The sequence below is a fragment of the Elgaria multicarinata genome, chromosome 8 (assembly GCF_023053635.1).
Source record: "Elgaria multicarinata webbii isolate HBS135686 ecotype San Diego chromosome 8, rElgMul1.1.pri, whole genome shotgun sequence".
NCBI classification, from domain to species: Eukaryota; Metazoa; Chordata; class Lepidosauria; order Squamata; family Anguidae; genus Elgaria; species Elgaria multicarinata.
The window spans coordinates 98,952,288-98,965,758 of NC_086178.1; the positions used below are offsets into that span (position 1 = coordinate 98,952,288).

The following is a 13,471-nucleotide window of genomic DNA, read 5'->3' on the forward strand; positions in this document are numbered from 1 at the left end:
GGAGGGGCTTTTTATACACGCCCCTCATGCAGAGGAAACGCCCACACTTTTACACAAAGGAATTGCGTGCGCATCTTGACAGCATAGCACAACCGGTTCAAACCTGTTCGGTAGGAATGTCTGCCTCGGACTTCAGGCATGCGCAAAGAACACGGCCTTCATTAAGGTCATAACCGGAAATGACAGCCAGTTCCCTCACATTCCCCCCTTTGATACACTCTTAGCGAAGGCACAGAGTGCTATCATTATCCTAGATTGTCATCATTGACAGGGACTGGCCTGTAATCCTGCAAGGCCATTAGATGCACTGCAGTACGTTTATCTGCAATTTGCTCTATCATGTCCTTCAAACTTTGTATAATCATTGGCATAAGACAGGGTAACAGCAAGCATAACATAATTCTTATAACAACAATACTGATCATCTCTTTTAGCCCACCAAACTAATTGAACCATGAGCCTAAGCCCTGGCCTGAAGTGAGCTTGGCCATGGGCGATTAGGAGGTATGACGGTTTGATTTGGTCAATAGGACAAGATAGTTTGGTTCAGCGTGGTAATGGTCTGACATGGGGTTTCTCCGATCTTGGGAGCCCCGGAAGATATTCTTTGGATGCACCACCTTCCAATTAGGGTGTTTGTCAGCATTTACTGACCATGGGGATTGGGGTCAGTGGTCTCATTATACGGCTGGCTGACATTGTATTCTTGGGCTTCCTAAGGCCATTGGTCTCCTAGGTTGGTTCCTCCGCATACATAACAATTAGATACATTCAGAGTCGCAGCGACAGTTTCTGCAAAAGTGACAAAAAGGTTGCGCGCTATCTCTGGCACTTCAAAAGGCTGTTCGACTTCTTTCTAAAGTCTTGGAAGAAGTGCTCTTGTATGGTGTGGCCTGTTTCTACAAACTGGGTGAGCTTCAGATAAATCCACCCCAGGGGATCTGCTCCCCGTCCATGAATGCGGAGCCCGAATTGGTTCCCAAAAGTGGTCACGAACTGTTGTGGGTTAAAAACGGTAAAATTCACTAAGTTGCACTGTTGTGCTTTGCAGTTACTGAGGACTGGCACTTTGGTTAAAGAGGCGTGGATTTTACTAAGGGGGGGTGTTGTTGGATAAGTGGCCCACCATACACAGTTCTACAGCCAGTTCCCTCACACTAGGATCACTTTTGGTCAGTGACATGGGGTTTTCAGAACATTTTGAACTGAAAAATGCTCCCTCCCATTCCCCCCCCCATGCCAATTATGTAAATTCGCATAGGATATAGGAGAATTAAGCCTGGGATGGCTACAAGAAGCTCAATTATCCCATGTCCTTAGGGACACTAACACAAAGATACCTGCACTCAGAACTTTAACAGAATTTGAACGAGCATTGTTAATGGTAAGGGAAGGAGGGAATGTCCTAGAGCAGGGCGGGGCAACTTGTAGGGCCCCCATAGATGTTTTTGATCTACAACTCCCATCATCCCTCACCACTGGCTATGCTGGCTAGAACTGATGGAAACTATAGGTCAAAACATCTGGCCCCCCCCTCAAATTGTCCTCCCATGCCCTAGAGAGATCTAATTTATCATTTCCACAGAAACTTTCCACAGAAAATTTTCCGTCCCATTATCACTGCTTTGGGTGATGGAGTAGTATAAAAATGTTAAATAATAAAATAAATGAGCAGACAAGCTGATCTTTTAAAAATGAAATCTAAGATCTGTATATTCCATGCACCAATACACTCTCAGGAATATGGTACATAGGAATCGTCATTCTAAGTAGGTGAAAGCAAACAGTAAACAATTGGCACAGAACCCCTGAAATACATACAGGACATTTCTAATCACTGATCCTAATAGTTGCATTTATTTTAATCAACTCATTTACAAGATGTTGCCCCACCCCAATTGATGGAGAAAACTAAAACTAGAGGAAGACTTGATTCATACCTTATGTAGTCACAAAATGACCCATTAATGCCTCCACAGCTCTCTTGCACAGCCATTTGTATACTACCCTTCTGACCCTGCTCAAGTGTCAGTTTCCATGTCAGAATACAAATGTAAGTAACATGCATATTTGTATAAGTTATTCTGTCTGCAGAACTTGCATTTGTTGGTGCAGAATACACATGGTTTCCATCACCCATTCTGAAACATTAAATATGCACAATTATGAAGGTAGTGCCATTTTCTAGCTTGTGTGGAGGACAAACTGTGCCATGTTTATTCACTAAACAGGCAGGATTTAACCAGGCTGTCCACAATAAGAAGTTAACAGGACATATTTTCCAATAATAGGTAAAGATTATACTGTAACCAGCAAAAATGTGCAAGCCAGCAATACTTAACCAAGACATTCGTGCCAAACCACGATAGCCTGTTATACTACTAAGGAAACATTGAAATTTGAGAAAGTGGTATTATTACAATAGTTAACAAAGGAATGCAAGAACATTTTAAAGACTACAACTCCCACAAATCTATTTCATACATTTATTTTTCTATAGGAAAGCCTAATCAGCAAATATGGCACATGAAAGTTCAAAAAGTAACTGAATCTTTTCCTGCTACGCACACATGAAAGACAAAATGTAAAGGCTATTAAAGATGCCCTAGTTACTACAGAATCCAGACTGCTAACCTGAAACTTCGGTATTTTCATTTGCTAAGCAAAGAACTACGGAGGTACATTAAAAACCTAGACACAGGGAGAAGGAGACTTGGATCCTTTTAGTGGTTTATTATTACTAAAAAGTATTTATATAGGAAAGAATGGACTTCCTGCTTTGCACACCTACCCATTCCAGAAGAACCAGAATTTAATTCTTATGACTGACTTTGTTTCAACTGCTGGAAATAGTTTTACATCTGCAGCAACCTCTTAAGCACAGAGAACCCTTTTATCATGATAGTACAAACTAAATAACTGCATACGTATGGAGAATTACAATCCAGCTCTTGTAAAGTGGATTTTAGTTTGTAGCGACTATGCCAATTCAGAGCATTTAAGAGTGTGTATTCAAATCAGAAAGGTTTAAAAGTTCAAAGATCCACTTTTACATCCTGGTGCCCATGCTATCTTAAAAGATACATTTTACGCGAAAAACTCAAACTTACTACTTCACCCTTACAGAGACTGTTTCCATTACTGAATGCAAGTTTCGACAATGTAATACAGGGCAGCTTCCTTTGGGTCAAGAGCATTTTTTTTAATGTTGGGCACCTGGTCAGGGGCCACAATTCCAAAAGGGGGGGCGGGGGGCGGGCAAAGCAATAAGATGATCAGAACAAAAACGCTATTAATTTACTGCTTTATTTTCTCTTAACACTGTACTTTACAGTGCTGTCATCTCCATCATCCATCTTTCCTATACCTCTTACCCACTCTCATCCATTTGGTTCTGAAAATTTAGGGGAGGGGGTTAGGGCTTTCCTGCCCAGGGATGAGAAGTGTTTTAAGGGTCAGCATCTCCCATGCAGCATACACCAGGTTTATAAGGGAAGGAGGCAAGCACAGAGTCCAGAAAAATGGTGGCGCTTTTAGTGGCTGAGGGGATAACACTTAGGGGGCTACAGAAATGGCCATCAAGGGCCACATGTCGCCCACCCCTAATGTAATACAAGGCATCATTAGTATAATAGAGCACTACCTGGAGTTCTCCAGAATTCCTTTGTTGCCAATTGGAACATCACTTTTGCTGAAGTAATTGTATCCAATGCTGGCCGTCACACTGTGGAACTGATCCCCCTCCAAAATCTGCTCCAGAGCAGTTCTGGGGAACATGCTGGGGTTGCAGAGGGGACAGAACTAGGACAAGTCCCATTATCCATTTGTGTCATGTCGAATGTAGTCCAATGCTTACATAGTAGAGATTTTTAAACTATATCAGTGTCTGTGCTTAAGTTTAACTACTGTGTTGAGAGGCCGGTAAGAAATTATTATTATAATAATAATAATAATAATAATAATAATAATAATAATAATAATAATAATAAAAAAAAAAGTTTCTTGACATAATCAGCCCCCATCCCAACTATTGCCCAAGATGGCGAAATTCTGACTATAGCTGGCTAGAGATTTGAATGACCCAAGGAAGGTGTAGCCCATATAACAATGTGACCCTGAAGAGAGTTCATCAATAACTTTCCCACCACTGAAGTAATACTTGGCCTGCTTAGCAAAACACAGTTCTGTGCCTTACTCCATAAAAAATCTAAATAACAAACTTGTCAGATTTTAAACTGATTATGCAAGGGGAGGGAGCATGAATAGAAAGCAAATTTGCTGCCAAGCCTTAAGCCCAAAAAAGATTTAGTAGTATTTAAGCATCCCAGCAGTCTTTTTAGATGCTCACTTTCAGGAAACCCTCATCAGTGACATGAAACCTGTCCTTGACGATTATTCAAAGCTACAAGCACATTTGCTGATATAAAGTTTTAAAAATTGGCTTTAGTCCGCAGATCTGGTTTGTTTTAACTATAGTCACAGTTACTTCAATCAGATCGTTTCAGTACACTTAAGAAAAGGTTGGCTTGTTCCCTTCCACAGATTCCTTTTTCAATGACCTGTAGTGCCCATCTTCATGTCTTTAGTTAAGGAATCAGTATTTTGTTAAGCATGAGATGTCTGAAAATGATTGTTTAGCCCATCCTCAACCTTCTCCCCACCCCTTTTAACATCAATAGCTTTTTGTAAGTACTATTTACATTATCACATATTGAAAACTTAGTAGTGGCTATCTCTTTACATTGAACAAAGCTGTACTAAAAGCTCCTGCAGGGCCAGATCTACACCAAGCAGAATATGGAACTTTGAAAACAGTTTGAAAACTGTATGTGTGTCCTGGACCCCAACAGTTGTCACTACTGTTATAAACCATTTTAAAGCAGTAGTGTAGATCCTGCAGGGAAACATTTGTATACTGGAATACAATTGGTACTTTCCTCCTTTCCCATGCCTTCAGTATATCACAGATGACTAACACAAGTACATGTGGGCAGTCAGGCTACTAAATGTTTTGTACACTATTAATTTTTGTGGATGTTCAAGGCTGCATTAAACTCTGCCCTCAAAGTATTCATGCTGTCTCTTCCCAGCACGCCAGGCCAAGTACGTTAAATTACTGCTGCATTTCCCAAAATTAATTTAGCAGCAAACTACTCTTGGCAAAGTACAAACCCTACAACACTTGGGGGCAAGTCCTGCAATAAAGTAGTACTAAACTATGAGCACAATAGAACCCACATTTCACTGTTCTTAAGCAGATCACACAACACAGGGATGAATATAATATGGGATGTCTTCTCCAACTCACAGATTCCTGTTGCAATGCTTTGACCTTCAGCCTTCAATAAATCTAGATCAAAACAATACATGGCAGCTCAAATTCATTGTGATTTAAAATTCAAGATTTCTATATGTACACAGCAAATGTCCCACTGGCATGATCAACTCCAAATTTTTCTCATTTAATAGTTTAATACCAGTACTAGTTCAGAATTAATGACTACAAGTCCCCCACAGCTTGGAATCCATGAAATGATATACAGATATTATCTGAATTACATTCCACTATGCAACTATTCAAATCAGCCATGGCCCTCCAGCATGCAACGTATTTGTAATGAAGTCAATTATAAGGAATAAAGTTTAATTGAATCGTTTGTCATTTTTCTTCTCTTGGAAAAGCTCACTGCAGTATATCATCTTTCTAATAACCCACATGTGGAATGTTTAAGACTTTTCTCAGCTGATTACAATGACATTTCAGTTTGTTACAAGGGATCACAACTCCCACCAAGTGCTGTGCCACCTTCTGGCAAATATGACAAGCCTCAGCCCTCTTCCCAACCCTGGGATCTGGATAGGGGGACAAGGATCATCCCATAGTTGCCCAGCACTTCAGAGACACTCTTGGAGTCGCTCTAAGGTGCAATGCAACTGCAAAGACAATCTCCATTCCTGGATGCTTATGGCACCTCAGAAGCAGAGGCCCAAACAAGCCGCCACCGCCCTTTCTGGTTCTGAAGAGGAAGTCAGGAGCTTGCCGTTAGGTTTCCAAATTACTCATAATGCCTTGGAAGCTCAGCACCAAAACAAACCCCAGATCTTGTCTCTGGTTTGGAGCTAGAGAGGAGAACAAAGGCCCTTTCTACACCTAAGGGTTATCTGAGAAAAATTGAGGGATCGTCCCTGCTTTCTTCCAGGATCTGCTGTGTGTCATTTGGATGCACAGGGATGACCCTGGGGGGAAAAGGCAGGTGTAGAAATGGCCAAAGACCATCTCTGCAACTGTGATGGCTTCCAAGGCCCTAGCTAGACCTAAGGTTTATCCCTGGATCATCCAGGGGTCAAACCTGTTCATCTAGGTGACACACAGGGGATCCAGGGCTCAGGCAGGGGTGAACCCTGGATGATCCCAGGATAAACCTTAGGTCTAGCTGTGGCCCAAGTATTTTGAGACACCAGCACTACTGGTGAATCTGATTTTACATAGAGCCTAATCCTATCCCTAAGAATTACAAAGTCTTACTGAATTCAATGGGATTTACCCACAGGTAAGGGTTCACAGAAATGGAGCCTTAATCCTGTTTGAAGTTACATTGCCTTTAGTAAGTATTAATGCTAGTATACCCTATTTATTTATTAATATTTACATACCCCTTAATATAATAAAATATTTAAGTGGTTTACATATAAATATTAATGATCACATTTAAAATACACTATTAAAGAGAATTTTGACTACAATAACAAAAGCAATGGAGAGAACAGTAAGACAGGACAGCATATAATTACAAGCCAGAGAAAGCTTGGGTGAACAAGTGCATTTTCGGGAGCCATTTAAAACATCCCATTTTCTACTTTTCAAATTGCATGGCGGAGGGTATTCTAGAGGGTGAGCACCACCACCAATAAGGCCTGCCTTCAAGATATATCATGACATCATTCTGTTCATCACAGAATTACAAGTGAGTACTACTCTAGCATAACTAAATGGGCGGGTTCACACATCACACTAAGCCACCCTGTAAATGAGCCACAATGGGTTGTTTGTCTGCAGAACAACATACAGCACTCCCAACCGACAATAGGGCTTCAAGGTTTTGTTGTTGACACACAAAGACCTAAACAACTGAACCAGGGAACTCAGGACCAGGAAACCTAGCTGCCCTCCTTCCCATATATGGACTCAGTATATCCTTAACTGAAGGACAGTATAGAAATGTTGTTAAAAATAGTAACAGCAAAGTTGCTTTACTGTGGTCTGGTCCAATGCCTTTCTGCTAATATCTGTAGAGAAGAACCACATGGTGACGGGAGAGAGAGAATACTGCTATGGGAAGGAATATCATTAAGCAACAAGTGTAATTTGTCCCTACAGACATTACTGAATGCTACTCCATTCCAGCAATGTATCAACCAGGCATCTGTTCCAGAGCTACTTATCAGCTTCACAATCTTGTTGAGGAAGTACTCCTGTCCAAAGAACCTGAAAAATTGAGCAGTACAGGGTGGGAGGCTGTGGGGAATGAGAGCAGTTTCTACAGCAGCACTGCTCTGCCTCATGCCTTCCCCCCATGGGCTGACTCATGGCTTTTCTGTGTGCCTGTATTAGGCCATTTGTATCACGGCACTTAAAATCATGTGCAATGGACTGGAGGAACTCCATCCAGAACTAGTTTCACACCACTATCCCAACCTGTTGTCTTCCCAGCCCACAGCTTTGTTTTCCTCTCATCCAACCCAGTACCATATGCAGACATTTGCTTGGCAGTCCCATCCCCTTGGAGAGAGGTTGAGCTGCATATCATCTGCATACTGGTAACAATGAAGCCCCGGCTTCTGGATAACCTCTCTCAGCCACTTCCTATAGAAGTTAAATAGCATGGGAGATGCAACAGAGCCCTGAAGACCATTGGGCAGAACAGAAGTCACCCAGTAGTATCTTCTGGTACAAACTGTAAAGAAAGGACTGGAACCATCATAATGCCATGTCTTCTAACCTCAGGCTGGAGAAACAGACATCACACTTTTAACAATTTAGAAAACATGTGGTAGGTCTCAAACTTTTAGAGGACAAGTAGTAGGACTCAAACTTTCAAGCAGCTAGGGATCCTGTTCTGATCTTCATCCCTAATTAACCAGCAATTCAGTCTCTCTCTCTTATTCACATGCACATTTCTTTCCAATAATTTTAACATGCTTTTAGAGTTTCAAGGCATCTTCAAATTTAAAGTTAAACTGGAACAATTACAATAAGTACTGTGAACTCTCTGCTCAGTTGCATACCAAAATACCTCTATCAGCAAAACAAAATATGAACTGCTTAAAGATTAACCGACCTCCAGGAGTCTGAATCTAATTTGAAACAAATTCCAAACATTATAGTCAGTCATACCGACTGCGTTCCTACTACCCACACAATTTACTAAAGTGATCATTTGAATAAGCACTCAGAATGTAATGCCCATAACCATGCAGATATCTATCACAAGTGAACGCTGTTTTCCCATTTTGAGGGAGCAAAAATGGAAAAGACTTTTAGCAGCAACAACAGACATATTAACTTGCCTGACATATATAGACCGATGAAATCCTGAAAATATTCCTAAAATGAGGAGTGCTGAAGAGTTCAGTCCAGATGTTTTGCAATTATGATAACATGGAGATTAAAAAACATGAATATACAGGATATATTGTTCACTTTCAAAGCTTGTTATAGAAGTAAATTACCTTTGTACAAGATGCAAAGCTAGATCAATTACCTGCTTAACAACGAGGATCATATGCATGATGATAGGGAGAAAATAGAACAATGTACATGATTTTCTCTTCCTCTGTTTACTATTAGAGGATTTGATTTTGTAGAAGCTCTAGGGGACCACATTCCAGTGGTGGGTGGAGCTGAAGTCAGAGAGGGTGGGGCAAAAAATACAAAACATACCAACATGTTGTAGCTTAAAGCTCTTACTGCCATTAACTAAGCCTTGGGAGAGGCATTGCAACTTTTAGAATTGGGGTGAAGGATGGGGATTGCATAAAAACCAGGAAACCACCAACTGGGGGAAGGGGGCACAGCCATTTGGAAAATCTTATAGGGACGGTTTTGGCACCTGGGCTTGAGGTTGCCCACCTCTGCATTAAATAAATGTTTGATGTGACATTTCTGTTGGTAACAACGGATCATCTACATAATGTATATCAGCCACGCTGAATTGGTCCATGCAGTCAGGCATGCTGCTTCCAAGAGTAGCAGGCCCCGATGCCTCTGAGCAGCTCACAAGCAGTGCATGAAAGAAAGAAATTTCCCTTCTTCACCTCTCGCTGCCTCCCCCAGTAACCACTTGGTACTCAGAGTTGAATTGAGAGCTTCCCACTGGGATATTAGGTCTGTCTTCCAAAAGTCACATCTCTGTCAGATAAAACATGTTTCATCCACTAATTTTTGTGAACTGCCCAGGGAGCTTCCGCTACTGGGAGGTATAAAAAACCAAACAAATAAATAAAATAAATCCACTCCAATAATTTATTTTATTACTTTAAATATGTTATTACTTTAAATCTTTACACCTTGTAAATTACTTTTATTTAAATTACTTTAAAGGTCTATCCTATTGTTCAACTAAAACAATGCTCAAGGTGACTCACAATATAGTCATCCTATTAAAATGGTGAAACAGGAGAATATGACGAAGTTATTTGCTTTGTTCAGATTTGTAAAGTCAAACTTATCCCCAACAATAAAGCACATGAACCATTAAAAGTTCAGTTAGTTACACAACTGTTGTGCATATCCAATTCTTTCTAATATACACATCCAACTTTATAACCACTTTTTGTAAATATTGTATCAAAACTGTTTACTTAACTTTCCAGCAAGACAGACATAATTCAAAACAGAACAAAATTTAAGACATTCCACCACAGTCATGGGCAACGATCTGGACACATTTGCAGCAAACCCTCAAACACTTCCTATCCTGCACTTTTAAACATTTGCCTTTTTTCTTTTCTTTTTAGTAAACTGATGCAATTTCTTTTCAATCTACTTTCCATATTATATGATACCAGCCACACTATGCTCATTTTTCCAGTACCACTGAGTTTTCATTCATAGAACAGTGGTTTTCAAACGGCATACTGCAGAACTTCGGGATGCCAAAAAGCTTATTGGACTTCCACAATGAGAAGATCAGTAATGGTGACTAAACTGCCTAGCAGACAGCTTACAGACTACTTCTCCGGCATCAAAACTCCAGAGGAATTGCAGAGTGCCGATTCTTAAAGACAGGTAAACATTTTTCAGGGAGGGGAAGATGGCATGATGCAATTATTGATGCCCATGGCACATAATCTCTCGTTAAATGTGGAATACATTTTAACCAGACGTTAGTGGAATAAAAATGAGCATACATACCACAAGCAATGACATGGTATTTTACTACCTTCTTTAAAAGCTGCAAACATAAATAATGGCATCAATTTGCATGGGGTGACAATTAGTTTAAGGGGTTTTCTCCTATGTGTCTCAGAATCCTCTGCAACATCCAACAGCAAACATTCAGATCAACATGAACAGGATCATGAGGAAATTTCAACTCCACTATTCTAGAATACTCTTCTTGTACGGTATCTTCTATTTAGTTGTGAATGGCTTATATGTCAGATTACAAATAGTTTGAAATCTGACTTTAGATAATTTCTAAAAGCCTCCTTTGTCACATATGCTTATATTATAATAATCAGTTATCTAAAAAGCTAGGTGAATCAATATTTTTTCCTATGAAAGAGATTGCCCGTAGATCTATGACTTGCATGAACACTTGGTAACTTTTTGACACTCATTCCTACTGGGCACAGAGTATTCACTTCAGAGTGTGTATTTCATTAGTGAGTTAGGCTATAAGTAGGGGCAAGATGTAGTCTGCAAAACCTACAGGTCTGAGACGCTTGAAGCAGACCTTTGTGCCGTGTTAATTATTAAAGCCCTTTTGAAAAGCAAAAACAAGTGGAGACTAATTAGAGATTAATTGTGCACACAGCCTCTCACAACACTAATTTCTCGACAAATTTAACCTTCTGAACTTGGTGAAACAAACACTTTCACCCCCTAAAAAGGACAGAGGCAACAACGACTGACATCTGCAGAAAGGAGTTTATCCACATCTGGAACTGGATGTATTTGGGAAACAAGCCGGGAAGGAAAATTGGGAGGAGGAAGAAACAGAAAACGGCAAGGGAGATTTAGAGCCAGCATATTTCAACGTGTGCTCTGCAGACTATTTCTAGCATTGTGTTTTAACTGGCACTTTAGGGTAGAGAAAGAGAGAGAGAGAGAGTGAACTTGAAGCATCCCAGAAGCAGCAAATTGCAGCTGCCGCCATTCCCAAAACAGAGAAAAAGATACCCTGGTTTGAAATGGGATAGAAAACAAAGCTCTGATTGGAAATTCTATCAAAATTTGGCACATAGAATGGAGAACGTTGACCCCTCTAGTCTCACTAGAGATCCCCATGCACTAAGGATGCCTTTAGCTCCCCACCACCACGTTATTCCATATGTCAAGGCAAGCAGAAACACATGCAGCCTCTTCAGTTAACCCCTCCCCCTTTGGCAGCCCTCTCCTTCCGCCCCCAAATTTGCCAGAAAATCTTTTGGATCAGAAAAGATCATTTGCTCCCCCCATTCCACACTCAAGCAATTCAAAAGCATCTTCCCAGAAGTCCACAAAAGGGAAAGGGGCGGGAAAAGTAGTCAGATACTGACAAAACCTATTTGCAGTAACTTTGCTCAGCACTGTCACCGAGAGAGGTTTTCCTCAGAACAAGGAGCGGAGGTTTTGGACAACTGGTCCCTGCCTGTGCTCCCCCATTACTCTTTGCCTTCACCTGTTATACTCACAAAGACTCAGGCCTTAGCTAGACCTAAGGAGTATCCCAGGCAAATGGAGGGGCTGTCCCTACCTGCTCCCGGTATCCCCTGTGTGTCATTTGGATGTATAGGGATGATCCCGGGATACAGGCCTGGTCCAGCCATGGCCTCAGTGGTCCTGTTCAGAAGACACCTTAAACCATGGTTTTAACCATAGTGCTTATGCCAGAAAGCTGGGCTGTGTTCAGAAGACACGTTAAACCACAGCTTTAACCATGGTGAATAAAGCTTTTTGCCTTAGTCACTGTGGTTGAAGCCGTGGTTTAAGGTGCTGTTATATCCTGGATTCTGATGCTGGGACAGCTAAAGAACTTCACCTCTCCTGCGTTATAGCTCTGAGACCAAGCAAAAAAACAACTATCCAGGAGTGGGCTCTGCCGTCTCAGGGTTTGCATAGCCATCTACCATTCCTGCCAAGTGGCAAGGAGAACTTTACCACACTTCAGGTGTAAACAACTGGTAGGAAGGCATCCGGGTAGCTTCCCTACTGTCCTCCAGGGATATGCTAGGTTAGAGAGAGAAGCTCCTATTGAGTTATGGGTCAGGAGTATAGATTCAGGGTATTCAAACTCGTTTTCTTCCTGGGCCTCCAACATCGCAGACCCAGTAAGCGCGCCCCTTTCTTCCACCGACATCGACCCCAAGCCCTTACCAGACGAGCAAACCGCCACAAGGGCTTAGCTTCTGCTCATGGGGGGCAGCTCGGCCATCTATTCCACCCTGCCACGTGGTGAGGATGTTGCCACGCATCCTGCGCCAAGAACCCTCTGTTACGGCCTCACAAGGCTGCCCCCAAGAGCGGCCAAGCAAACGAGGAACGGGCAGGACAGGGGAGAAGGGGGAAGCTCTCCGGCCGGCCGGGCACCTCCCGCCTCTTCTCGAGGCGCCGGCCGCCCGGCCGCCCTCCCCTCCGCTCCCCGCGCGGCTCACCTTGCAGCATGGCCTCCAGTTTCTTCCTGTCCACGCGGAACCTCTCCTCGCCCCACTCGGGGCTGGCCGAGTGGGCGCGGGCGGGGCCAGCCAAGGAGGAGCCCGCGTCGTCGTCGGGCAAAGGCGAGTCGGCGCTGCGCTCGCTGTTGGAACCCGGGTCCGAGAGCGGATAGCCCGGCGGAGCCGCCATCCCGCCGCCGCCGCCGCCGAGTTGCCCAGAGCCAAACTCCCCGGCGGCGGACGCGGAGGCAGCGGCGACCACCGCCCCGTCGCCCTCAGCCGCCGCCGCCGCCGCCGCCGCCTCCCCACAGCAGCAATAGCAGCAGCCGTCGTCCCCTCTTCCGCCGCCGGCTCCTCCGCGGGAAGCTATTTGGCCCCACAGCCGCCCACCCCCGGCTTCATCCCAGCCCGCCAGAGCCTCGGTGGCTCCTCCGGCGCCTGCCTCCGGCTCCAGTTCGGGGGCCCCGCCGAGCGCGCGGCTGCTCTTGCTGCTGCAGCCGCCGCTGTCGCCTCTCGTCTTGCAAAGCGCTTGTCCCGGGCCGGCTGCAGCTCGGCTGCGCCCCCATCCCGCCCGCAGTCCGCACAGCATCCCCGCCTCCTCCATTGGGCAGCG

General features: G+C 43.2%; 1 protein-coding gene across 1 annotated transcript in view; it reads right to left on the reverse strand.

Annotated features, from left to right (window-relative positions):
* BICC1 (BicC family RNA binding protein 1) overlaps nucleotides 1–13,063 on the reverse strand; it is a 137,351-nt gene extending 124,288 nt beyond the window's left edge. Inside the window, exon 1 of the mRNA XM_063133101.1 lies at nucleotides 12,859–13,063. Coding sequence (XP_062989171.1) covers nucleotides 12,859–13,048 — 190 coding nt within the window. The 5' untranslated portion in view covers nucleotides 13,049–13,063. The remainder of the gene's footprint in view (nucleotides 1–12,858) is intronic.
* Nucleotides 13,064–13,471: the final 408 nt, after the last annotated feature.